The following is a 27,247-nucleotide window of genomic DNA, read 5'->3' on the forward strand; positions in this document are numbered from 1 at the left end:
GGCAAAGGATATCCCTTCCCAAGCTGCCCGCAACTCCGTCCCAACAGCAGTAAGTCCAGGCGTGCGACGACCACCAGCTGCTATCATCCTCCCATGATGATCCCTGATCACAAAACCGACGCCTCCGGCCACTCCGTCCACCGACATACTACCATCGAAGTTCACTTTGAGATAACCAGGGGGTGGGGGTACCCAAGAAACAAGGACGAACCTGGGCGCTGTGACAGCGGAAGAAGTACCCCAGATGTCCCCGGCCATCCCAGAAGAGAACCTCGCGGTAGCTGTGATGATCTCCCTCGCATGACGAGTCGCTCTATCCACCACCATCCTCGACGGTAATCTTCTACCTTCAAACACGCCAGAATTTCTGTCCAACCATATATGATAAGCCATGTATGCCCAACAAATCCCCGCATCAACAGTACTGGGCCTCCGCATAGAGACCCTCAACCAATGAATCAAATCCTGTGCCGACTCAACTGAGTGGGGCAATAGGGCCGGTGACCTCCTCCAAATCTCCCTAGCTCTGGGACACTGCAATAAAACATGATCAATAGTCTCCTCCGTATCTATACACACCTCGCACCCCTGAGAGATCCTCATCCCATGCCGTGCTAATAAACTCCTGGTCGGTAAGCAGCCCCATGCCACCTTCCAGATGAAAAGCGCCACCCGCGGATGAGTCCGCATCCTCCAAATCCATCCCCCCTCTATCTGCCGGCCTGGCTCACTAATCATCAGCTGATGGATATCCCTGGCACGCACCTGAGACCTCCCTGTCGGCACCCAGACTAGTCTGTCTGGCCTCTCCCTGGCAGGAACTGGTAGGGCCAGGACCATCTCTGCCAGCTGCGCCCCAAACACCTCCTGAATCAGCTCCTCCCTCCATCGACCACCCTCCAGCTCGATCAGGTCTCTGACCCTAAGCCCAGCTATCCTCGCCGTGTCCACCATCACCGGCAACCTACTGATAGGCTGCTCTGTCAACCAGCTGTCCTCCAGCACATCTATGGACCGCCCATCCCCAATGGCCCACCTGATCGCCGGTAGCACCATCCCTGCTCTAGTGCAGATCTCCCTCCATATCGGTGAATGGCGGCGGCCGCCACGGATCCCAGGCGCTAGAGCACCATACTTGGCCCTCATCAAGGCAGCCCACATACCATCCGGCTCTAGTACTACTCTAGCAGCCTGTCGTGCCAGCAAAACCTCCCGTCTCATCACTAGGGACTGGACCCCTAATCCTCCACACCTGGTCGGCTGACATACAACATCCCACGCCATCAGATGGATCCCCCCTCTACCTCCATTCCTTCCCCAGATAAAATTCCTGAAGATCCGCTCAAGGTTCCGCACAGTCGCTACTGGGATAAGGGAATTGGACAGTAAGTAAATAGGGATCGAAGAAAGAACTGACCGTACCAAGGTAACCCTGCCCATCATGGATAGTGAATGTAGCTGCCACCCCTCCAATCTGTGTCTAATACTGAGCTCAAGAGAGGAACACTCCCTACTGCGTAACCGCTGACCCGAAAGTGGCACACCCAAGTACCTCAGCATGCCCTCCTGCTCTCCCACTCCCAAAATCTCCAATATAGAAGTCTTCACCGCCACTCTGATCTTCGGGCTAAAGCATATTGCTGATTTGGATAAGTTGACCCGTTGACCAGATACCGAACAATAGTCCCGGAGAATCCTCTGAATAACCCGTGCATCCTGCCTCGTAGCCCGGGCTAGAAGTAAACAGTCATCGGCAAAAAGCAAATGGGAGGTCGGTGATGCGTCCGACACGGGCCTGTAAACAACCAGCTCTTGATTGCTCACTGCCTGTCTAAGAGCTCTAGATAGAGCATCTGCACATATAATAAAGAGTAAGGGAGATAGAGGACAACCCTGACGTAATCCCCCGGAAGACTCGAAAAACCGGGAGGGCGTCCCATTCACCAAGATGGCAAAAGAAGGAGCTCTGACACACCCCATCACCCATCTAATCCATATCTCTTGAAAGCCAAATTCCTGCAAAGACTGCTGCACAAAGTCCCATCTCATCCTATCATAGGCCCTCTCCATATCAAGTTTGATCCCCATCAAACTCCTCCTGCTCGATGCCCTACGAAGATCAAACATAAACTCCTGAGCAATAAGAACATTATCAGAAATGCTCCGACCTCCCACAAAAGCCCCCTGCTCCGGGCTGATAATCCTCGGAAGAATGTCCCTCAGTCTGACTGCTAGTAACTTCGCCGTTGCCTTGTACATGGTAGTACATAGGCTAATCGGGCGGAAGTGACTAGGCTCCGAAGCATCCTGTCGCTTCGGTATAAGAGTGATCAAGGTCCTCTGCCAATCTGTAGACATAACTGCGGTGCTAAAATACTGCTGTATGGCTGCCGTCACATCCTGTCCTACTATCATCCAGTACCTCCGAAAGAACAACGGTGGAAAACCATCCGGCCCCGGCGCCTTGTCCCCCTCAAGAGACCACATAGCCTCCCGAATCTCCCTCTCCGATACCGGCCTGATCAGTGCCATAGTATCCTCCTCTGCCATACGTGCCGAGGGCGGGACAAAACCCTCTGGACTCCCACTGCCTAACTGCTCGGACCACCTGGCCCTGAAAAACCCCTCCAGCACTCTCTGGATCATGTCGGGGTCCTCCACTATCTGCCCAGCCTCATCCCTAATAGCCCTGATCCTGTTACGATGTCTCCTGATCACCACCGCCTGATGGAAAAAACTGGTGTTCCGATCACCCTCCCGGATCCACTGTATCCGTGATTTCTGTCTCCAAAAAATCTCCTGCTGCCTCAGAAGAGAATCATGTAATGACAGAAGTGATCTAAGCTCCCTCATCTCCTCATCCTCCAAACCCCCCTCTACCTCCTGGGACTGTAAACTAAGAATGGCCACTTCAGACTCCTCAATCCGCCTAAATATATTCCCCACTTCCTCACGGTTCCACCTCCTTAGCCTTCTCTTTGTTAACTCCAATCTGCGTGACACCCGATACATAGCATCCCCTCTGACCGGCATATCCCATGCCTCCCTCACTATCTCCCAAGACTGTGGGTAGCATAACCAGAATTTCTCAAATCTAAAAGGGGAATGACTTGAGACAAGAGTATCGGTACTAACCAGCAAAGGACTGTGATCAGATGCGATCCTCGGCAAATGACGAACATGATGATCAGGGAAGCTTTGGATCCACCCGGCTGTGGCATAGACCCTGTCCAATCTCTCCCAGACCCGAGCCTGCCCCTGCTGGTTATTACACCATGTAAACTTCGGCCCCGAGAAGCCTAAGTCAATCAAGCCATTCTCCATAATGAAGTCTTGAAATTTCCTGATCTCCCTTTTGTAAGTAAAAGCCCTCCCCCCCTTCTTTTCATGGGGATGAGCAATACAATTAAAATCCCCTGCCACCAACATAGGATAGCCCTGACTGATGAGCTGAGATGCCTCCTCCCATAAAAGCCTCCGTTCTATAAACTTTGTACTAGCATACACAGCTGCAAGGACCCACGGTCTGCGATCTTCCTCTGAGATCACAATGATCGCCTCTTGGTTGCAAACATGAAAGACATCAATTTTACAGCCACCCTATAACCAAGTCACAATAATACCTCCTGACAATCCCTGAGATTCCACAGTATAGAACCCCCATGATTTCGGAAGCATCCTCCTTACCTTCTGCAGACTCAGCCCGGATAACCGGGTCTCGAACAGAACACATATCTCCGGTTTGTGCAGATGCACTAACCTACGAAAAGCCGGGGCGAAAGAGGGCTTCCCCGCGCCACGGCAATTCCAAAGAAGTGCTCTCATGATGCACACTGATCACCGGCACCGCCCACACCCCCGGGGTCGTTGCCACCTGTAGTCATCGAATCCCCACCATCGCCAATTATTACGTCATTAGCAATGCTCGAGACGCTGGGACTCACACTCTTCACCGAAGCTTTCAATCGGTTCAGAGTTTGAAAGTGAAGGTCACTGTTCACCTGTGCCGTTTGGCACCCATGCTCCAGTCCCCCCTCACTGGCAGCACAATGGAGATCCTCACCTTCCATACACACAGTCTCCTGCTGTCCACACAAAACAGAGGGGAAAGAGGAAGCCACTACCTGGTTTATCCCGAAGCCACCTCCAGTAGAGCTCACGCTGGCCATTTCCTTCCCTCCTTCATGAAATGGTTGTCCGCAGCCAGCCAGCTCCACAGCCACAGGGTCTTCAGTCATCGCCTTCCTCCCAGCATTGGCGGGTGCGTCCTCACCAGTCACCCTCGCCAACAGGTCCGCCGCCACCGATGCTGCCCGTGCCAGCCCCCGCCGGGGCGATTTGCCCCTCCCGAAACGCCGACCACTCCTCTCCTCCATTTGCCCGGCCATGCATGGGATCGCCGGCGAGAGGTGGGGTGGCGAGCTTTTGCTTCTCCAGCGCCCTTTTCCGACCTTTCCGGCCACACTTCCACTGGGAGAGGGAGCCCGGATAGGTGTAGCCGGGCAGCTTCCCGGCGACCCGGAGCCGAAGACTGCCGAAGCTCGCTGGGGCTTCGGTGGACTACGGGCCCTCTTCAGTGGGCTTGGACACGGCCCACTGCTCAAAACCGATCCAGAGGTCTTATGCCCCCCGCCGAGTCCCCTCACCGATTCGCAATTTGACTCGGTTTGGCCTCCGGGTTGACTCGGCCCTTGGACCACCGGTTCAGTTGGGTTTCCCGATTTCATCAGCTCCGGCGATTTCCGCCGGGCTACTTTGGTTGGCTTTTGCCAACCCTCCAGGTCCGGCGGGGAAACAGGCATCCTCGGTCCCCCTTCATCGTGACCCAGGGATGCGGCCTTGGCCACCGGAGCCGGAGCAGAGCTCGTGCTAGCCCCACCCGACTTCAGCTTCCGGCTTCCCCCTTTAGGATCCTTGGGGCCATCTATCCAATTTGTCGACAGCCATGGGCCATACACCAACTGTTCTTCTTCATCCCGAGGCTCCTTCCCTGTCTCCGTCCGTCCTGCCGAGCTATCAGCCCCCAGCTCCTTTCCTGCCGTCACCGGAGGGGAGAACTCACATGCCGCCTCCCCATGGCCGATGCGACCACACCTGTAGCAGTAGTCGGGTAGGTTCTCATAAACGAAACTTTGCCAAAATTTCCTTTCAATGCCTTCCTCTACCCCTTTCATGAATATTCCGGGCCGCAGAGGGATTTTGATATCAAGCTCCACCTTAACCCTCGCAAAGCCCCGTTTCGTCCCCTGATTAGTGGCTGCATCCAAGGCAAGCGGTCTTCCGGCCGTCGCAGCAATCTGCAAAATAGTCTCCCTGGCCCAAAAGTCCAGAGGCAACCGTGGGAGACGCAGCCATGCTACGACTCGGCCGGCGCCGCCGGAGCCCGGGACGAAGTTCGGCCGCCAACGTTCCATGGTGAATAGCTGACCAGCCACCAGGAACGGACCCCTCATCATCATCGCCTCCCGATCTCTTTCGGAAGCAAAACGGACCGCCAGCACCTCCTCTGCCATGGTAAATACCTCAGCATTATAGTTCATATTCCCTGCCCGTCTCAGCTCCCTCACTACCCAGTCGACCGGGACCTTCCGACCTACGCTCTGCATAAAGACCGTTGTGGACTGCCATTCCCTTCTGGTCATCTCCAGCCGCTCCTCGGGGACCTCCAGAACCTCAGAGAACCGATTCTGCAAGTTCCCCAACTCCTGCTCAGTTATCCGGTGGCGAGTCCAACTTCCCTGCTTTGCCGTGCCCTTCGCCACCGCCGCCCATGTCGCCTCCTTCATCTTGGCCCGGGGAGGGAGATGCCCTAGCCCCTCGACCCTACCGGCCTTCCCTGTCTCCCTCTCCTGCGCCTTCTTGTCGTCCATACACACTCTCAGCTCCCGTTCGAGAGAATACCCCACTGACCGCACACTTTTTGATGCGGCTCTCTCTCTCTCCTCCCCTCCTCTATTCACTTACAGCCCATTAGGGCTCTCGACTGAACACCGCTGCAACCATGTTATTGGTGCACCACTTTTCTTTTTGCTCTGTGTCTCTTTTGTGAATTAATCAAGGATTCATGTGCAATTGCTGACGTTAGTGCGTCATGATTCAATTATTTTGAGGTATTTCTTCAATCATGAAGTAGTATTTTATCATTTTCTGCTAATAAAAACATAGCAAATAATGTATTTATGAATATGCTCATCATTCAGATCAACATAATTTATGTTGGCAATTACAATCTTCATCATATATACTGGTAATGGATATCAAGTCCAACATGTGCAGTTAGAAACGACGTGCATAAGTGCATTATGCTCTGTAAACAATAATATATTCTTTTATGCAATAGTGATTAGTGGCAAAATAGCTTCTGTACAATATTGGAAGTTTCATGGCATTACATACTTGGTGGTATGCTATCAAGTCATATACAGGCTATCTATAGCAGTACATGTAGGCAATAAGTTAGCTGTGTAAGCAGATCAGTCAAATGTGATGCAAGTGTTGTGTAAGCGGATGTTACATATCATTGGATAACTCATCAATTGAACCACTAAAAAAAATATAAAAAGGTTTTAATCATCATTTTTTTCCCAATTATAAAGATCTATTTAATCATACTTTCTTTGACGGAACGCATATTTCCCTCACCGAAAAAGATGATACTAAGGAAGGAGAAAAATTATACCCTACACTACATGCACTGATGGCCGTGCATGTCGCCAATTAGCCAATCACCACCGCTCATCACTGTACCCCTCATTTATCAAGCACTCATCTCATTGCACTGCTACAGAAACGAGCGTTTATGATTATTAGCATATATGATCGTATAGTACATACTGTATAGGATATAATTTCTCAAAAAAAAAAAAAACCTTTATAGTGCCTTGATGGCAATTGCCAGCTCCACCAACTTCTAAGAATCCCCCAATAACAACAGCATGCAAGGAACATCATTTCTGTCTTGTGGCTTTAGTTTTTGGATAAATGAAGGAAAAACATTTCTCTGGAGCACCTAAACTTTAGCTTAATAGATCGTTATCGGATTATCTTTCCGTGACATTGTGACAACTGACAAGTATCGCTGTCACGATCCAAACTCCTGGCCTTTAAACTCCTTGTTGCGTGACGTGTTCACTTTGAGGACCTCCAAAGTCTTCAGCTCTCTTCACCGATATTTGGAGCCGATGTACATTCTTGCCCTTCGCGTAACAATATATCCAGGGCCAAGAATAAGTGGGTCAAGACCCTCTTGTCTTTTTAATTTTTCCTTGTTTCCTCCTCGGTAGTCCAAAGATCTGTGTAATCATGGTCAGATGACTCGTAGGTTCATTGGCGTATAGCGATAGGGAAGCCGTTTATACGAAATCATGACTTCATGGTGCTTTTCGTGGAACTAAACAAGCTTCATACAAAAATTTGAATTTAATAAATAATTCATGGGAAAATGTGAAGTCATGTTATACATGCGTTTTAATAATTTTTAATTTAATTTTTAACTTATAAGTACTGCTATGGTCAATTTTATAAACATGTCATGTAACCAACTGCAAATATAAATGTTTTATTTATATGAAAATATCAAGTACAAACAACATTAAAAGATGATTATTCTCATGAAGATACAAGTACACACACAAATACCAAATCATGCATAAAAATGTTTATCAAATTAAAATAAGACTCGCCACCAAGGTGGTAGCCTAGTGGTACTGGGCAGCAATTCTAACCACAAGGTCCCAAGTTCGAATCACTGCGGCGACGATTAAATTGTGGACCGGAGCTTACTACTTTGGCCACTGCTTGGACTTGTGGTGTAGGACCGCTCTTGAACCGCTAGTAGCCGGGGTGGTGCCGGGTGTGACGTACTCACACGTGGGACTCGAGCCAGAGCTCAGAGGAGTAGCTGAGCCAGGCCCACGGGTGGGGAGGGTATGAGTAAAACCGGTCGGGGTGCCCAACACACGGCCATTTCTGCCAGCATCGAACATTCTCCTGGCGGGGCGGGGGCCCAGTTGGGGGCTGCTACGCGGGGGTGGGCTTGTCCCTTCCTCCCCCCTACCCCTTTTTTTAAGCAAAAAAAAAAAAAAATAAAATAAAATAAGACTCTCTCTTTTTTTGTACATTCATTTGGTTTCATCAATTATTTAAAATAATTAATTCTTTTATCAATCAAAGGTGTGTAGCATAAGTAGATATTATTTTTAAAATAAATAATTATTTTTTCTGTTTTACACATGCAATGCAAGTGCTCCCGTACTAGTTGTAAAAAGAAGGAAGAATGCAGTGGAAAAAATGATTTTCCCTATATAAATACATTCAAGCATTTTATAATTATTTCAAGTCTCTGGAATGGCGGTGCTTGTAGTGCTTTGTTGCCCGAAGGACCTGGATGTCCCACAAAAAGGAATGGCCTGACACACAAGAGTTTATCTGCTAGCTGGCTTCAAGTAGATTCCTACCACTGCAAATCGATAGATCGCAATGACCCATCCGAATGATAGAACGAATGTTGGTTTCATACAAAATAATATTTTGCACCGAAATCTGAAGGGATATATGCTTGCACAAAGAAAGCAGCAGCAGAATCCCAAGCTCAACAGAGCAAACCAAAAAAGAAAGCACTTAGACAGGTAATTGAGTAAACCACCCTCAGTCCAGGTCCTAATTGAGTTTCATCCACAATGATCCACCAACTTAATAAAAAAGCCGAATAATTATCCATCTTTTCTCACTTGTGAATGTACAAATTTTAAACAAGAAAGTTGCAAAACTATATTAAAAAAAGGAAAAGAAAATTATGATAACACTTGCAATAATTGTCGAGTACCAGTTCACAAGATTCAATCTGTATCCTATTTAAAGGACCTTAAATCATACATGTATTCATAGAAATGTAAGCAAAACAACTTTTCCTACAGAAGAGCAGGCTGTCCCATAAATGAAAATTTTGAAGTAAAATTAACGATTGTATGCAGCAGAAGACAACAGAAATCACAACAAATTTACAGACCATCATCCATGTTATGATCATTGTCATTGTCCCCATCATAGTATTCATCATCTCGCTGAATTTGCTTATCTTGGGTATGCTCTGAATAACAACATGACAAGAAAAGCAGGGTTTTAGGATCACATGATAAGGAACGCAGCAACTTCCATGAGAACAGACACAAGATTTAACAAAGGTTAAATATAGATCCTAAAATGTTTTCATGGTAAGAAGTAGAGAAGTCTTAGAAAAATTAAAGTGCTAAAAGGGAAAATAAAAGTTATTAATTAAACAGAAAACGTTTTAAAGCAAAGAAATATGGAAAAGGCACACCTTTTTTTTTGTTTCAAAATATCTTTTAGAAAAAAACTTGTGCATTTTTCTGAAATATAAAAACACAAAAATGGAGACTATTGCTGTGTTTGTTATTGGCCTTTCTCGACAAATTAAATATATGCTTGCAGTTATATAAAGAAAGGAATCCATTTAATATTTCTGCTGCGAAGATATTTTACTTACGGCCAACCCTTTCATCTGGATTCTGCTCATCTTCATCAAAATCTGGGATATAAAAATCTGGAGGAACCTGCAAAATGAGTCATCATATAAATATTTACAGGTGATTATCTTTTCTGTCCCCAAAACTAAATATTACTGCAACAAGAAAGAAACTAATGGAAAATCATTTGTAGGGCCTGTATCTGGATATTCATAAAGATAGAAACTAATGGATGGCAATCAGGCATGCTCAATCATTACATTAAGATATACATACAGCAACATTCTGAAAAGAAGCTAGTGGAACCTAAATTTAAATTGGAAAAGCCACAGAACAATATAATCCCAAGTCAGAAGAACGATAATCACCTCTTGCATCTGAACACTGGGAGCATGTTGTATGCACCGCAAACTTTCCAGAACTTGCACTTTTATTGTGCTGAGATATGACTTGCTATTCAAGTTCTCCTGCTCCATTAAGAAAACTAAAGGAATTAAAACATGTGACCATCCAAAGGATCCTGAATAGTGCAATCTCTGTCGTAATGAATGTTCAAACACTTGCCAAACAAGTTGGAAGTAAATCAATTAGATCTGCTGAGATGGAGAGTCATATAATTTCACTGAGGTCCACTTATCGAGATTGGACTCATTCTTGACTACAAAGTGGATGATTGACTTGGCAGAGACGTACACCTGATATTCAGGACCCACTAATTTTCATGAAACTATTAGATATTGGGATGAAAAGTTAAAAAAAAAAAGAACCTACTATATTGCCATTCTGTGTCTTCAGCGTGTAATCTGGGGAAAAATATTTGATATACTCATTATCTGGAATTTCTGCAAGTAATAAAATGCGCAAGCCTGGATTACAAACTTATCTGGTAGAGTAAGCGCCAACTGAATGAAAGTGAACAGCGAAAAAGTCCAAAACTAATTATGCATATTCAATAATATATTGCTTGCATGCCTATTTGAGTTGCAAATACAATAGAGACAATACATGCATACTAATTATGCATATTTAATGATGTATTGCTTGCATGCCTTTTTGAGTTGCCAATAACATACATACATTGCATGCATGCATGCATATGCATATAAATATATACATATATATAGAGAGAGAGGGAGGAAAGAGAGAGAGTTGGAATTGGCTATACTCCACTCAAATCTAGTCAGATTTAGATCGAGCAATGAGAGTCTTATATCAATGATCCAAGCAGTTGAATATAATCTACTACCTCTAAACTGCTTACACATCAACCATCATGTGATTGAAGATTTCTAACATATGCATCAAGTGATCAAAAAAAAATATATAATTTGATGTTATTTAGATTGTCCAATTTTTTGGCCGTTTGATGTATAGGTTAGAGGTTTCCAAATTGCATGAATTCTAGTATGTAAGCAATTTAGAGGTAGTAGAACACATCTAATGGTCAGATCATTGATACAGGACCCCACTGCCCAATATAAACTTGACTGGATCCGAGTAGAGATCTACACGAGTGTAGCCAAGTTTAGCTCTCTCTCTCTCTCTCTCTCTCTCTCTCCATATATATATATATATATATATGCCACATTCAGAAATTACCAAGTTTTGTTCTCCTTTTTGATTGGTACTTGATTCATTTCATAGCAGACAAATGGAGCCTTTTCCTCTAATCCAGCATCAGGAACCTCAATTGACAGGATATTTTATTTTCATCAATATAAGCGAACAGGGACCTCGAAAGAAAAATTGCTTTATGACCCTCAAAGGCAAGCCGACAAGATATGAGGCTTGTCGGTTATCATTATGAATCTATAACCATACTTCCCTATTAATTGAAACATATCCAGACTAAAACAGCCAGGGTGCATACGGTATGATCTATTGAAGCAAATACGAATGATGAGGTGGATGCACGGTAAATCCATGAAGTATATACAATTATAGATTGAACCATGGAGATTAAAATGATGCAGAACCACTGTTATGGTATCATCACAAGCAACTTAGACTGGAGCCACTAGACTATGCTTTACTAAGATGGAATCAAGTTCAATGAAAACTGTATAAGACCTTGGTAACATGCATCTAAACTTCTGAAGAAGGACCAGACCATGGAAATGAAGGGCGACACTCAAGAAAGATGAAAATCATGATGGGCTTGAGTAGCTCGAACAATTTGAAACTTACCCTTATTAAACTATGGACGGGGAAATTCATAAATTTTTTGAGACAACTGAAAGGATAGTGCCGGTAAGTTACAGACAGTATCAAGGCAACATGAAAGTCGCAAACACATATATAAACATAGAATTGGTGGGTGTGCTGAGTTGCAGGAGGTGGGCAGCCAGCTAGTCCAACTGCTGCTACGCTCCTTGTCTAATGTTTGTTTAATCGTAGATGGAAAGTCACAATAAACTAGAGCCTCAAAAACCGGCCCAGTGCTGCAATCTGGCCAAAACTGTAGGTAAAAATTGCAGGACTTGGGGGTAGATGGGAGCATATATTGGTGTAACGCTTGACAGTGTAAGTGAAACCACTCTAAATCCAGCTTCATGAAACTTGAATCACCCAGCATATTAAGTTAGTAGCAACCAAACAGGCCAGTACAAAACGTCAAGCCAATCCCATAAGAACTTGCTATTTGCATCCTATATTGCCTTTTGGTGTACAATTTCTCCAACATTGAAGGTATCTTACAAGAACCCTTTTCTTTCATGACTTACACTGATGCCTTCTTTTGCCTCCTCTTTTTCAAACATTTAGCCTGATTTGCAGCTCCCTTTTCACCAGTGCTCTTTGGCCTAAGCTCATTTTTAATCCATCTAGAAAGTTTTTCCTCATTTTCGCTTTTTCTAGCATTCTACACACCTACTTCTGCTTCATCAAGATATAAGATGGAAGAATTAAAAACTTTAACATACCATTTGGAAGTTCAGTGTCTAAAAGAACCCCAGTTTCAACAGTCCAGCAGCGAGCTACATTTTCTTTTGTGTAACCTCCACCTCCAGTTACCTGCAGAAAGAGAATTATTTTCGATATCTAAAAATGTTCAGAACAACCAGAGTCATTTGGTACCCAGACTTACCAATAGAGGCAAATTGAATTTCTTCACAAATTTGACACATTCAGAGTGCCCTGTTAGCAATGCATCAGTAAACACTGATTGATTAAATCCAAGAAATCAAACAAAATAACACTAAGAAACACTTTAAAAAAGAAACAAAACAATTTCTGAATACTGATTTATAAGTTGTAACTAAATCCTGAGTTACTTTTTCCCTTTGATAACACCTATCAACACCCCTTTCCCATCTACAGGGGAAAATACTTTATTCTTTAATAGATTACCACATAATGGGAAATAAAGGTTTTGCAACATATTACAGACTATAACTACTCACCATATGTATCTTACAAATTGCAAGAATACCAGTAAAAGGACCATTGTTTACAGAATCACAAATCAAGTAACAATGTTGATGTTGGTTCTAACAAGGAAACTAAACATATTTTATTGAATTAAATAAGCTATTAGCAGAGAAAAACATATTAAAAGAAGATCAGCACCTTCAATGGAGAGATTGAAACAACCCAAGCGATCTCCAGCCAATGAATCAGCTCCACATTGAAGAACAATCACACCTGGTAGATATGTTTCAACAACCTTGGCAATAATCTACATGATTTAAATGCTGTGAGGAACCAAGTACCACCAACACCATAATATATTGACTTGAAACTAGTGCATTATTGCATCTTAATGAGTCACAAAAGCAGGCTCATGACTTACTGTTTTAAAAAGTCGAGTGAAACTAGCATCATCTATTCCATCCTTGAGTGGGACATTAATGGCATAATATTTTCCCTCCCTTTCACCTATTTCCTTTGAATGACAGACAACCCTATCAATATCACTATGATGTAAATATTTATAAAGTAGTCTTTGCAAAAAGAAAAGAGGGTAAAGGGATAAATGAAAAGCAGGGCATCTGCAAAAAACAGATTACAGGTAAAAAAGAATAATGGGCAAAAGATTTAAGTTTAACCATGACACTTATCTTACATAATAAACCTACAATATACAAATCCAGATGCTCACAGGATTCATATTTAGCTTTAACTTTATAAAAAATACAGATAAATGATAAATCTAAACCTATAATATTTATTTGACAACACCAAGGATTGATGAAGACGATTAGCTTAAAGACAATTGTTGCACCATGAACATAAAAAATATCCACATCTTTATCAAAATAGAAACTAGGGCAGGAGAAGATTACCTTAATGTCACCTGTTCCAGGAAAGAACATATCCCCATACTTGTGGAAGCTTACAGTCATCACCCTGTTTAATATAAGTTGTTAAACTTCAATTTTAATTCTCTTTCTGGAATACATGTTGGCAGGATATAAATGCATATCTTCCTTGGATGTCCAAATATTTTCATCAATGAAACTCTCAGGGATACCATATTCCAAAGACAAATTCAGTTTACATCTATATCTGAATTTTAAATTAGATTAATATCATTACCTGTCCGTGAAATAGAAAGCTTCTTCAACTCCATCACCATGGTGAATATCTATATCAATATATAAAACTCGAGCATGAAATTTAAGAAGCTCTAGAATGCCCAACACTAAGTCATTAATATAGCAAAAGCCAGATGCCCCGCATTTTTTGGCATGGTGTAAACCACCAGCCCAATTTATAGCAATGTCACAGAGCTGATGGTTCAGTCTTCGTGCAGCATCTACAAGAACATGGAGGTTAGAGAAATTCAATGGTAGCAATAACCTAAAGAAAACGAAAGAGAGTAAAAAACAGTCCCAGCCAGTAAAGACCTAATATTACCTATTGTGCCACCAGCATAAATTTGACAAAACTCAAACAAATTCTCAAACACAGGGCAATCTTCTCCAAGATTATCTGGTAGAAAATATTTATCAGAGATAAACAGCCAAAATCAAGTTGCAAAAATAAAATGATCTTAATAATCAGAAAGAAAAGACAAAATGAAATAATTTTAATGCATGGAACCACATTAATGCATTAATGTCTAGTACGTTTCCTAAGTGTACAAAGAAGAGATTCTATCTCACTAGGGAAGGAAAGCAAAGCTCCAGAAACCAGCATCCATCAACCACCACCAAATTAATGAGCAACATTGGGTTTTCTGTACTTCATCCGTGCAATATTCATCTTTATTGCGCATATTGGTAGGAAAAATGTAGACGGACATATGACTAGCATGCTCCATGCAATGCAAAATGAAGTGCTACGAGAAACAAAGGTAAAAATGTCTTATTATTTTGTTCACCATACATCTAGCTAATTCATCTGCAAACAAATGTTGTGTGTCAGGAGTAATCCGATGCAAAAATTCCACATAGTCTGCTGAATGGAACTGTGCAAGCTCCACTGGATATGCCTTGTGCGGCCGCTGCATAGGTAAAAATGAATTATCGAACACAGCATAAATTTCAAGAAGAACACCTGAAATTAACAAAAGAAAAGAAATTCTAAGGACGCACATAAATCTCCATCTTCTTGTGAAGCTCGTATGAGAGCACAAGATGGTGCGTCATACAGAGTCGATGTGGTTTCATCGGATGATTTGGTCCAAAATAAACATTGCCCACATCTCCTGCAAAATTCATGCGCATGAAGATAAGGTTGTATAGTTATACAGATTTTTGAAAGGAGTACTAATAAAACATTACAAAAAATATATTTTAACTAGTTCAATAAGAAAGGGTTAATTTCTCAACAAACAGCAGACTATAATCCTAGGCACCTCAGAAGGGTGAGAGAAAGAGTGAAACAATATAACGGCACAAAGCCCTAAGATGATATTACTATAAACCTTAGTGAATTTGTGGTCTTTATAGAAGAACTGGCACAGATTATGGAAAGTTTTCACATCGAAGCAAAAAACGCGTTAGGGTTTGATCTTGTTTTGAAACAAAGACATTCGAATTCGAGATTTCTAGCTATAAGGGAAGAGGAGGAACTCACCATCGTAGAAGTATGCTATTTTGTCTTTGGACGGCATCTTGAAGGCCTGGTGCTAGGAGAGGCTCGCCATGGGACGGAAGCTTTCGAGGAAGAGGTTCTGGGGAAAGAAACCTGGGTGGAACCGTGGAAGGGACCAGAAGGGGATTCAGAGCTTGTGGGAGGGCTTTTTTCGTGAGCGACGGATTTCTCCTCTTCCTTCTTTTTCTTTTTTCTTTTTTTTAAAAAAAAACCGAGTTTGGTTCCCCTCTGTTTCGAGCCAAGTAAGTTAGTTCTCCACCGTCCGTTCACGCCAGTCCCGCAAATGGACAGTAAAGATTGAACGAGGCAAAACGTGTACTGAAGTGGCGCTGCTATTCGTCCAATAGCACAGAATTAGTTGGGAAAGCGGGTCGAGTCGGACATTAGGATTCGTTTTCGTAACGAGGGGGCTCACGGACGGTGTGGCTCCGCCGCTCCGAAATGATTAATGTAAGTAACTCGCGTGGACGACTTAGGGGCGGGCGTAACTCTTAAGGGTACCAATGGGTCAAATATGGGTCCCATAGGCCATTAACCGTATCCCTAGTTGCCTGATGAGGTGGGATTTTTTTTTCTTTCTTGAGAAGATTTATAAAAAATTATATATATATATATATATATATATATATATATATATATATTTAAGTCAGATTTAAAATAATTCTTATTATTTTTTATATCTATTTTGAAATTATTATGATTTATGAATCGAACAAAGCTAGTACAGAACCATCAGATGATGAATATCCTCCAAAATGCTACCTATCCCCCACCCCACTGGTATTACAACCCCTTCTAGAGCCCAAGCCGGATCTCATAATTGTAAAAAACTCTCCGAAGTTCTTCAGTGCAGAAATTTACTTTGCCGAAGACAGCAAAACTTTCAAAATTTCTGTCCTAATCATTTTATCGAGGATGAAACGGTAATAGTCAGATTGAAAGTCGGTTGGTGGGAAGATACATGAACTGGAGTTTAACTTCACCCTGTTTCGTCTTGTTGGTCTCATTAATGCCAAAAAAAAAAAAAAAAAAGCATTCAGTGCACAACATAAACATAAATAAGAAATTTGGTTATATAATAAAATAGAGTAAAATAATCAATTAAAAGCTACCCATACGTTGCACATGAATAAATCATCCCTGACCACCAAAAAATTATCATTTAGCACCACTATGGTCCTGCACGCAGCTAATCAGAATGACGGTGCATCAAGCTGCAAGTATGATGAATGGGCATTGACCGTGCGCCCAGCGACGTCGTGCATGCTTATCTTTATAAAAAAATACTCCACTGGAGACAACGGAAAGGAACTATTCGTCGTATAAGAAAAAAAAAGAACATCAGTTGTGATGACAGCCGTCCGCGGAGAACGACTGCTTTTCTTATCTTGCCGGGGGAAAGAAAACCTGATTTCACGTGCGCCGCACGTTTCCAACACGCTATTAGTTACATTCAGTGCACCCGATCTTTTGAAGACCATGGTGGACTGTCCATTACCGGGTGAGGGTGATGATCTCTTTAAATGACGTCTAGGAGCTCGCTCGGTGATCTAGAGGTAGGGTTAAGCTTTCCGATATCGGCCATGGATTGGGTTGGGATTGGATTAGGGTTCTATCGAAGGATATAGGTGAAGAAATCAAGCGGCCATGACTTCCCATTCAGACGACGAGTTCGTCGTTCTTGAATTGACGGATCCTTCCTCGGTTGAAGGGAAGCTTAAGCAGGAGGTCATATCGATTTCCGTATCAGAAATCGAAGCCTGGGATCTTCCTTTGATTGTTCAATCAAGAACTGTCAGAGTTCAGGCCAACCGTAGCAGGCCAGTCCTCATTTTCTATTAATTTTTTAAGGATTATTTTTATTTTTCTTATGCTTTCGATTGATGAACACTGGGAAACTTCTTTCCTTCAGGCTCATTCATCAGTCTTCGTACTTTCACGGTCTTCTTGGTGGAAATTTCAGGTTATCTCCCATCACAATCTTGATTTCTTTTTGAATAATATTATCTTTTTACATTGTTTCAACTTTCAACCTTTAATATCAGTTTTTATCTTTTCCACTGTACTTCTCTTGTTATATTCAATTCAAGAAAATCAGAAAGTTCAATCTTTGTTAGAGTTGCTGGAATTCTGTAAGCTTTTGCCAGGTTTTTAAATTGATACTGATTTACACTTAATTTCTTGGCTAAACCCATTGATTTAGTTGGTAGCATTTGGTTGTCTCATATGTACCTTCTCTTTCCATTATTTTCTTTATCTCAAGGGATCCTTCTCTACTTCTGCTACATTTTAGATGGCCCAAATTAAAATATATGTTATGGCTTATGAGGTCTTGCAGCTCATGGTATATGCATAATCATCATTACATGTGTGGCCTGAGTTTATTTCATACAGTTCCAAGTGATGACATGGTTTTGACTTTTAACTTTTCATTCTGCAGTGAATCAAGCCTCAACTATGTCTCAATCCAATGGAACATAGAAACAAGTATTAATGTCCTGCAGTTTACGCATGGTTCTTCGCTAAGTATAACATCTAGCAATTTTATCCCCCTTTTGGAGGTAAGTTACTTGTTATTTTTAAAGGCGAAAGGACACCATTGACTGCTTACCTGGATGCTTTATTTGATGCTACTGCCATAACTTTTGTTGCCCATGCCCAAGAGACTGCAGATCATTTTGCTGTTATGATTTGTTTTCCTCAAGCTTTATGGTACTTTGTTAAAGGCTTTGAACTGCACATGCACTTACATAAAGGAGAATATAGGTATGCTTTCTCTAAAGTAAGTCTACTTAGTACTTATACTTCTATTTTAGCAGGGTGCGCTGTTTTTTGGAGTTGAGAAGCTTTTGTTGGAATGTGAAACTTGGTTTTCTAAGATCACTTCCAAAAGAGTGCTCTCTTCACAACAGATATCATTGGGCACCATAATTGAAATCTGGAATTTCGGCTTGGAGCATGGTCAGTTTGATAGCGACAGTTTTACTGTTCATGCAATCGGCTTTATGGAGCTTGTTAATCTGAATTTGTGGCATGTATTCATTAAGGTCTGATGTAGGATATGATTGCAGGAATTGGCTTTGTTGCAGAACCATGCAAAGGCTATCTAGCACGCAACTTTGTAGGTACAAGTTCTTGGAATTTTGTATTTTTTTTTATTTTTAATATTTGTGATTCAAAATTTATATTATTTTATTTTTCATATTTTAGGGATGTCCCTAAGATACACATCTCTTGAGGATGCGGTAGTTGTTCTCCAAGAGATGTGTCCTTTCTTCTTGCAGCTACTCTTTATGAAAGGGTGTGTTCTCTCATGAAAAGAGCTGCATGGAGGGATGCTTCTAAAGCATCATGTCTTGGCTTATATCCTTTTGAAACCTGTAAATTGGAGTTCATGGGCTGCCTAAATGCCACATAAGAGTGCCATGAGATCCTTACTAATACCTTCGTCCATTTTAGTGTTTTATTTTGTGTTATTCCCATCAAAACTAGTTCCGGTTCACTTGACTCGTCTTATTAGAGTGCACTTTAAGAAGATTATGAAGCAGTTTGTTGTATCTTGAGAGAAGACTGCCATCAACTATTTGCACTTGTGCATGGTGAATTCCCCTCTAAGGGCCAGTTTGAATAATCTAGCAGGACTGGGCTAGATTTCCTGCTGGATTCATGAATTTGGGCAGCTCATTTGGACATGGTCCATATTAGCGCAAAACCCCCAGCCTCAATCCTGCAGGAGGTGGGATAAATCTCCCTACTTAGGTCCATCATGCATAAATTATGACGCACTTCTTAGGTGGGATAAGTGTCACTAGTTGTGTTTGTGGTTGCAAGGTCTCAGAACCGACGGCAAAGAGAATTGCTTGGGCCCTTCGGTTTGCAACTCTGCAGTCATAGTGCTCTAAATTACATGAACTAGTCTGTTAAATTTTGTGCATCATATAAAGTGAGGTTGAATAATGTCCCTTCTGTTCATTGCTATATACTCCAAAAGGATATTTGTCCTATCTGTTTCTATTGCAGAGGTAGTTTTTTGGTGCAACATATTTAAGCACTTCTATTGTAAAGGGCATGTTTATGCATGTGTGATAAATCTTCATGGTTCTTGCATTGCATGAACTTTTAATCGCTGACGTTTCCTGCATACATTGGTGGACTACACTTGGTTGCAATATGGTGCTGGAGGGGAGTGAGCTAAAATTGCTTGTTTGATATTTTCATATTAATAAGGGGGTTCATTATCAAGTTGTTTCATATTGAACTTCATTTCCAAATCATTAACCAGTGATTTCCATCAAGGATGCTGAATTTTGAGATACACATTTCTGCAGGCATGGGCTGTTTCATGTAGCTTGTTTGCTGATATTCCATATAGCTTATTACATTCCTCCTTAGACGACCCTCAGCTGACTGTGGACAGGTTGGTGCTTCTCGTTGTTAAGGACTAATCCATATTTTGATACATAATAATTTCTTTACACTTTCTTTGTGTTTTTGTAATCCTATGTAGTGAGAAGCAACTCTGTGAGGCTTTTCTGATCTGGCTTTCTAACAATGCAAAATGTTCAGAATGTTTACCAATCATCTCGAGAAATAACAAATTTGACATTCTTAAGAAGGTAACAACTAAACGTTGTTATAGAAATGTCTGACAATGGATATCTGCTGGTTATGATCTAAAGTTTCAGATATTATGTACCCGAAAAATTGTGCAAATTCCTCTACTTCATATTAGTCTAAGCATCAGTAAAAAAATGTTGCATCAGTGTGTTCCTAATCTTGTCACATTGGCTTGCATGTTCTAAATGATAATATTGCCATTATCTTAAGTTTGTTTTGGAGGATCATTTGTTTATTTTCCTGACCAGGTCAGGATCTGCCTTTTGCCTTTGGAGTTTGCTGCAGGTATGCTTATTGTCTTATTAATTTAATTCAGCTGCCTGAGAAAATATGTTGATGATGTCATTTATTGCTTTTCATTGTCAGTGATTATAAATAACACTGTAATCATTGCTTATAAAAAGTCCTTACTTGCAGGGCTAAGGAGACACTTTTCCCAGTTTGCAGATGGGATTGTTAATACAATCCTTGACATGATAAAGGATTGTTACTCAAGCCTATTGCGTTCCATTACAGACGATAAGATAGATAATTTCAGAATACGTTTAACAGGATATTCTGAGGTGCTGGTCATATTCTATGTCTGCTAGTTCTGAGCTTCACTCTGATTTCTTCTGCCATCCATTCTTCCTTCTTTTTGATGCTTTGTTGTTGAATAAAGAAAAAGAAGGGAAACAATTGAGTTGCTATATATTTTCCAGAGGAGTTCAACCTCTTTTTTTTTAATGCTATGTAATTTCTGTTACTTCTAGTCTATTGGCTTATAAGAATTATACTTTGTGTAATTCATGGATATTACCTGCTTTCATTGTCCAGAGAATAATACTTTCAGGCTGTGCCCATATAACGGAGGCCTTTTTGTTTCTGGCGGTGCTTCCATCTAATTTGGATGCTGCATTGAGGAAAACAGTCTTATCTGCTTTTACTGGACTTGATCGTCACACTGCAGATCATTATCGAAACTTGATGAAGTCAATTAAGATGTTATCTTTTGAAGCTGTGCATGAGATCGATATATCTAAGTGTTCAAGGGTCCATTCTGCTGCCGCTGTTATATGGTTGCACTTGGCATTGCCATCATTAAGAACATTAAAAGCATCTCATTGTTTGCAAATTAAATTGGAAGATTTGTATTGCTTGATACAAAAGTGTCCTCTGATTGCTGAAGTTGATTTGACTGTTGATGTTAGTTCCGTGATACCCACAAAAGTATCAGTATTGTCTGCCAGTGCTGAAAGATATCAACCTTCAGATCGCACACCCTATAAGATGCTGGAAGAAATACTGTTATCAAATATTGAAAAGCTTACATTGACAAATTCAATTCTGTCAAATATCTCAAAACTGACTTTGGAAGGTCGAAATGATCTCAATGGTAAGACATGTTTTTCAAACTGGTTTTGTCAGCCTGAATGCTGATTTGAACCCCACAAACATGTCACTTAATGACGACACGCCTGCTGTTTCTTTATTATTCTTTCACTTCCATTATTTAAGTTAGAATTTTGTTTGTTTTTCATCTAGAAATTAAGTAATTTTATTTTTTTTAACTTTTTCTATTTTCAGATCTGGACCTGCTGAAGCTCTCTGCTCTCTCTGATTCTTTATCTTACTTAAACATTAAAGGGTGCACTCTTGTAACAGATGCAGGCATATCCAAGCTTCTATGCAAATGCTTCAAAATCCTTTCACTGATTTTATCTTACACATCGTTTGGGAGAAATTCAATTCTAACACTTTGTTCTGGTCATATATATGGCTTTCCTGAAATTCATCATAATCACAAATATTCAAACACAATGGCATTTAGGCTCCAACAACTTGATATAAGTGGCTGTACAGGTGACTTAATTTTATTTTTGAAGATCAGGAGACTGTCTTTAACTTTAAGCTTAACTCAATTGGAAACCTAACTGTTGAGCTTAAAGTTTCATTAAAAATGCATTCAAGACTAGAAGCATTAAAAATTAGTTGACCTGGGTTTTATACGTGATATCTCAATATGTCAGGTTTTGATTAATCCACGATGAACTCTGACAAATGGATCTGTTATATGACTATTGTTCTTCGACAGGTGTTGACCAAATTTCTATGTTACAACTTATGAGCCATACATATATGTTGAAGCTTCTGAGTTTAAGGGAGACTTCCCTTATCGATGATGTTCTTTACAACTTCATGGGTTCCTCTCTGGAGAGCATTGATGTCTCTGAGACCATGGTGATGAATCTTCACTGCTTTCTAATTTGCCCATTTTCATGATTGTTCATGTTGAAATGCACCACATCTCTATAGTGTTCCTTTCTTTATGTTATCTTAGGTGTCCCTTGTAGTCATGAATGGAATATGCCACATTTTTGCTTTACTCGGGTGTGTGCAGGCATGCGTGCGTGCGTGTGCATGTGTGTGTGCATGCATGTGTGTTTAGTTATTGTGCTAATCCTTAGACCAACTGTCTTCAAATGGAAGAACCTTTATTGCTTGGAAAATGAAGAAGATAAAGGAAGAAAGTTTGTCTATTGAGAACAAACATGTTAGGTGTTAACCTCATAATTATATTGCAGTTAAACAACATTTATTATATATTAACCTCAGAATCAGACTCATTTCAAAACCGTTAGTTGTGACAAGAGGCTACTACTGCACCTTTTCTTGTTCTCTTCTTTGACTATTTAAGGTGAGAAACTATAAAAACTTTAGAATCTTGTGACTTATCTCGTGAACTACAGGGGCTTGGATCCATTATAAGGGTGAATAGCCAATATTTACTTTGTAAGACTAACCTTTATACATAAGATTCTATACATAAATATACTGCTTTACTCATGCATGGTGGATTTATATGAATTCCTTATCCGTGTTGACAATTGTCATTAGCTTGAGATAATAATTTTATGTTCTACTCTTTAACATGAGTTCTGCTTGTGAATTTTAGGTTTCTATGCAAGCTTTAACTTCTGTTGTTAGGCAAAATCCGGGTGTCAGGATCTTGAAAGCGACTGGCTGTAGAAACTTGCATCAGCCCAATTGTGATGGTTTGATGCTCACTGGTGGTGCCAGCTTTGAAGATCTTCTTCACGAGTTAAGTAAGAGTTGCATCATGGAAGAACTGGCTTTTGGATGGGGATTTTCCTGTTTAACAATGAAAGAACTAGAACCCGCTATGAGAAAATTAAGAGGAATAACTCTCGGTATTGGTGCATCACCGGGCCATTATGTGCTCTGTGCACTTCCAAAGATGTGTCCACTGCTAGAGTCTGTCATTCTTATTTTTCAGGTTATTACAATTTTATATTACATCACACAAATCGCTACTACTATATAAATTTCTTTCAATAATAAATTTCCCTGTTTACCAGGTGATTTCTGACAGTATATTGAGAAGTATCCTGGAATCCTTAAAACATCTGCAGGTGCTAGGATTACGCTGCTGTCTTGGTGAACTGACTTCGTTTAGCTTTCGGACCAGCATGCCAATGTTAAGGTCACTGAGGCTAGAGTGGGTAACTCCATGGATGACAAATAATGATTTGGCAATCCTGACCGAGAACTGTTCAAACATTGTTGAACTTTCTTTGTCAGGGTGCAAACTTCTTGATTCAGGTTATGTGTAAAAATTCTAAGAGGTTATCCAGACATCCATGCATGTGTTGGCAAAGGACACCAACATTTTCTCTGAGCTGCACAGTCTGACTGCTGTGCGGGTCCCATTTGATTCTTGGGTGGGACACACTGCATTTAATAGGTGTATATAAGTTGCAGTGCATGTGGGAGACTTTTTCCTGTACATGCTTTTATGTCCTCACTGCCTTTATTCCAACGCAGTTGCTGACAAACTTATTTAATTTATTGGCTTTCTTGCAGACTCACAAGAAATCATTTCTTCTGGATGGCCAGGCTTGACATATATTCATTTGGAGGTTTGTTTGAGATGGTCTCATTTTAGTGCATCTACCTTTGCTAGTTGGCTATTCTCCAGCTTCCGTACTTCTATGTGGTTTTTTAGGTCATCTGTCTATTGATTAAAAAGCCACGAGACTATGAATAATCTATGATTGTCATGAATTAATAAATGGAGGAATCATTCTATGGCGGGATACCAAAAGGTCAATAAATAATAAATAGCTATGGTTAAGTAGTATGTTTACGCAACAAATTATGAAGTATTCCCTAATAAGAGTTACAGTGGCTGAAATATCTTACAGGTCTTATAAATTTTTTTCTCATGTCACCTTTACTCTTCTTGTTTTAAAAGTCGTCATATTGATTGTAGAAGAAATCTGAAAATCATTGCTGTATCTTCATTCTTTGAATTACTATATGCACTTCCATCTCATATCGACAATACAGCAATACCAGAAAGAGGAGGTTATATGATTATGGATATTCATGATTCATTAGTTGACTAGTAGGTCAGGCATCCATTCGCTGTCCACCATTTTGCTCTCACGTTTTTTGGGAGTTCCTTTTTGTATCAACTTGTTATTCTACTAAATGTCACTCATGAGTAGAAATATATTACGACATTTGAATAAAATGGTTGGAATAATTGTATTGATTTTCAGGGATATGTTTTCCCTAGAATGGCCGTATTTGTAAAGAATCATATATTCAAGTACCGGCTATCTTATCTAACATTTTTTATGCACCCATGTAGTTTGTTCCGTTTTGATTATGTTCTTGTTTCATTCATCAGGACTGTGGCAAAATAACTTCGAATGGAGTTTCTTTTCTCTTCAATTGCAAAGCTGTTGAAGATCTCTTATTACGCCACAATGTGAGTGCCCAACTGATGCTTATTCTCAACCTAGATGCTACTTTCATGTCATGTGAAAGGAATATAAATGCCTCTAGGAGGCAATGTCAATTATGAATTTATCTTAGAGGCAACTTTCATTTATAGTTATGTATTGTATGCTGAGATTCTTGCTAAAGAGAGTTTTAAAACTCCAAAGAACTTTCTATATTCCAAGCATGGTATGTCGTACCGGCCCGATCCGGACGGTAGAAGGTGTACCATACCGCACCGGTTCGGTACCGATACCCAGTACGGGTAGTATACCGACACTCGATACGCCAAAAAAGTTTTGATACCATACCATACCGATACTGTGCTAGTGTGGTACCGCTATGGGGTCTTGTATCGAGACGGCGAACCTCGATTCCAATTTAAGTAACTCGGTTAGGATTAAAAAAAAAAAACTTCCTGTGTTCCAAGCAAAGTAACTCAGCTGAGATAAAAAATGTTAAAGTTATTTCCATTTTTGTAAAATTCACTAGCTAGGCAGTTTCATTCAGAAGTCGAATGTCAGAATAGACTAAGCATTGATATTTACCTTGATACAGCATGCTGAATGACTCTCAGCCATTAGACTGCCTATGTTTTGTATGTGTAGGCTTGCTCAGCACTAAAGTTTAAAACCTGATGTGATCTCAACTTTTATTCTTATTATAAACCAGTGTGATGGTTTGCTCTTGCTAAGTGCTCTGCCTTCAAATATGAGCAGCTTTACAGTTTGACCACTTGAAAGTTGCCGATTTTCCAAAATGCCTTGACCTACTTTGATACACTTTTTTATTATAATTGCATTTGAAAATGACAACCTGTTTTTAGGCTATCTTTTTTATGCATCTCTAGTCAATGCAATTTTGAACCTGTCTGCATTTGTTCCCATGTGTTCTGTTGAGTGTGGTGTAGTTGCTACTTTTTCATTTTTGTCTTCTGATTTTTTTTGTTACATTGAAAATATTAGACGAGAACAAAGTTGCATAAAGGAAGATTGCATCACATGTCATGGAAGTTTACTACCTTTTCAACTTCAAATTTAGGCAAAGAAGATGATCTTATGCAGATTTACAAGGATTGGAAAAGTTTATAGTCTTTCTTCATCTTCAAGGGTTTTGTTATGATTATCACATGTTTACAAGCTTTTTTATTGTACAACTTGTATTGGCATGATATGGCACAAGTCATATAGGAATTCTTAATCATCCCATGTCGATCATAATGCTATTCTTGATGAATATTCCAGTCTGTTAAACTGATTTTTCGTAATTGAATTGTAGGGGCGAGGTATTGGAAGGAACTTCATATGTGATGCTGCTTTAGAGGTACACCTTCATTTTTCTTCTATTTTCCTCCCTACTGTGGGTTAAGTTTGACAAGACACTGAGCTCCACTATCAGTTACAGTTGCCGGTGCTCCGGAAAGTGGCACTGGATCTCTGCGATGCTTGTGAAGGAGGTTTTGACAGCCCAAGTGTGAGTAAATTCATAATGGATATCAAAATAACTATAAATTTCATTGCTTATACGAAAGATGCTTTCCTTGTTTTACTGATTGCAGCATGCTGAGAGATATTCCCTCAGCACTGTGAAAATTAGTCGCTGCAAGTCCCAGAGATGTGGATTTGAGCTTCAGACAGTGGAGACATTCAAGGCAGTGCATAAGGAAACTATTGTTTTAGAGTGGAATAGCAAGGAACTGCGAACAACAATGGTGAAAGAAAGAATATAGCGTGGGGACAAATGCAAATCAAGGTCTGGGCTCACAGACGACAGATATTGCCCAAAGCTATACCTCATCCTCAGTTTTGTAAGAAACAGTAAAGCGCAACTGCTCAGATGAGAATCAGGAGCTGTTGAGACACATGATGCTATATAAAGGTGTGTGTTAGAGAGAGAATTTGGCTGTACTGGAAATTATAAGAACATCTTTTGGGCTTTCACAATCACTTAGGAAAAGATCGAAATTAAGGTGCCATATTTTTCAGATTGCTACAGGACACTGGCAATTACAAGGATGATAATTCGGGTTGTACAACTAAATATAGGCTCAATAAAATAAACTGTTCAATATTCGTATTATTCTCTTTCATATCTAACTGCTCTTTCCCTGTCTGTCAAGATATCTTGATGGATTGCGAGGACAGATTCAAGAGCGAAGTCAATCCAGAAATTTTCAATGGCTTCGCTAATGTGACGGCTTGAAAGGATATGAATTCGGACGTGCTAATCACCTGTCTATATGCTTGGATTCATCTATGATTTCCTCCTGCAATGTAAACATCCATAGCCATTTATCCTATCCAAATACCCCATCGAAC

General features: G+C 40.8%; 2 protein-coding genes across 11 annotated transcripts; one reads left to right on the forward strand and one right to left on the reverse strand.

The window, feature by feature from the left end:
- Positions 1-8,744: 8,744 nt before the first annotated feature.
- On the reverse strand, positions 8,745-15,693 carry LOC103706146 (histone deacetylase 9). 4 transcript variants are annotated; one of them, XM_008790162.3, is made up of 14 exons: positions 15,507-15,693; positions 15,023-15,135; positions 14,814-14,931; positions 14,343-14,417; positions 14,022-14,241; positions 13,769-13,832; positions 13,276-13,368; positions 13,053-13,161; positions 12,571-12,620; positions 12,407-12,497; positions 10,257-10,327; positions 9,854-9,952; positions 9,506-9,572; positions 8,745-9,088 (listed from the first exon to the last, which is right to left on the reverse strand). In XM_008790162.3, exons 1-14 carry the CDS (start codon positions 15,541-15,543, stop codon positions 9,000-9,002), a joined length of 1,296 nt encoding a protein of 431 aa, XP_008788384.1. In that variant the 5' UTR covers positions 15,544-15,693; the 3' UTR covers positions 8,745-8,999. The 4 variants fall into 4 exon arrangements, with proteins under 4 accessions (XP_008788384.1, XP_008788401.1, XP_008788392.1 ...); XM_008790170.3 differs by lacking the exons at positions 8,745-9,088; positions 9,506-9,572 and adding an exon at positions 10,050-10,180 and having other exon boundaries at positions 9,856-9,952; positions 15,507-15,687; XM_008790179.2 differs by lacking the exons at positions 15,023-15,135; positions 15,507-15,693 and having other exon boundaries at positions 13,276-13,387.
- Positions 15,694-16,936: 1,243 nt separating this feature from the next.
- On the forward strand, positions 16,937-27,008 carry LOC103706161 (BTB/POZ domain-containing protein FBL11). 7 transcript variants are annotated; one of them, XR_603929.3, is made up of 19 exons: positions 16,937-17,344; positions 17,437-17,487; positions 17,965-18,085; positions 18,344-18,485; positions 18,596-18,645; positions 19,853-19,941; positions 20,032-20,140; positions 20,390-20,426; positions 20,559-20,704; positions 20,958-21,516; positions 21,708-21,983; positions 22,216-22,361; positions 23,077-23,418; positions 23,501-23,886; positions 24,006-24,061; positions 24,838-24,918; positions 26,208-26,252; positions 26,328-26,402; positions 26,488-27,008. XR_603929.3 is itself a non-coding variant. In XM_008790192.4 (19 exons), the coding sequence occupies exons 1-19, from the start codon at positions 17,172-17,174 to the stop codon at positions 26,656-26,658; spliced, it is 2,913 nt and encodes a 970-aa protein (XP_008788414.2). In that variant the 5' UTR covers positions 16,937-17,171; the 3' UTR covers positions 26,659-27,008. The 7 variants fall into 7 exon arrangements, 3 of the variants coding, with proteins under 3 accessions (XP_008788414.2, XP_008788422.2, XP_008788430.2); XR_603928.3 differs by having other exon boundaries at positions 26,334-26,402; positions 26,488-26,516; XR_603932.3 differs by having other exon boundaries at positions 23,501-23,863; positions 26,488-26,516.
- The last annotated feature ends 239 nt before the right edge of the window (positions 27,009-27,247 follow it).

The sequence above is a fragment of the Phoenix dactylifera genome, chromosome 14 (genome assembly GCF_009389715.1).
Source record: "Phoenix dactylifera cultivar Barhee BC4 chromosome 14, palm_55x_up_171113_PBpolish2nd_filt_p, whole genome shotgun sequence".
NCBI lineage: Eukaryota > Viridiplantae > Streptophyta > Magnoliopsida > Arecales > Arecaceae > Phoenix > Phoenix dactylifera.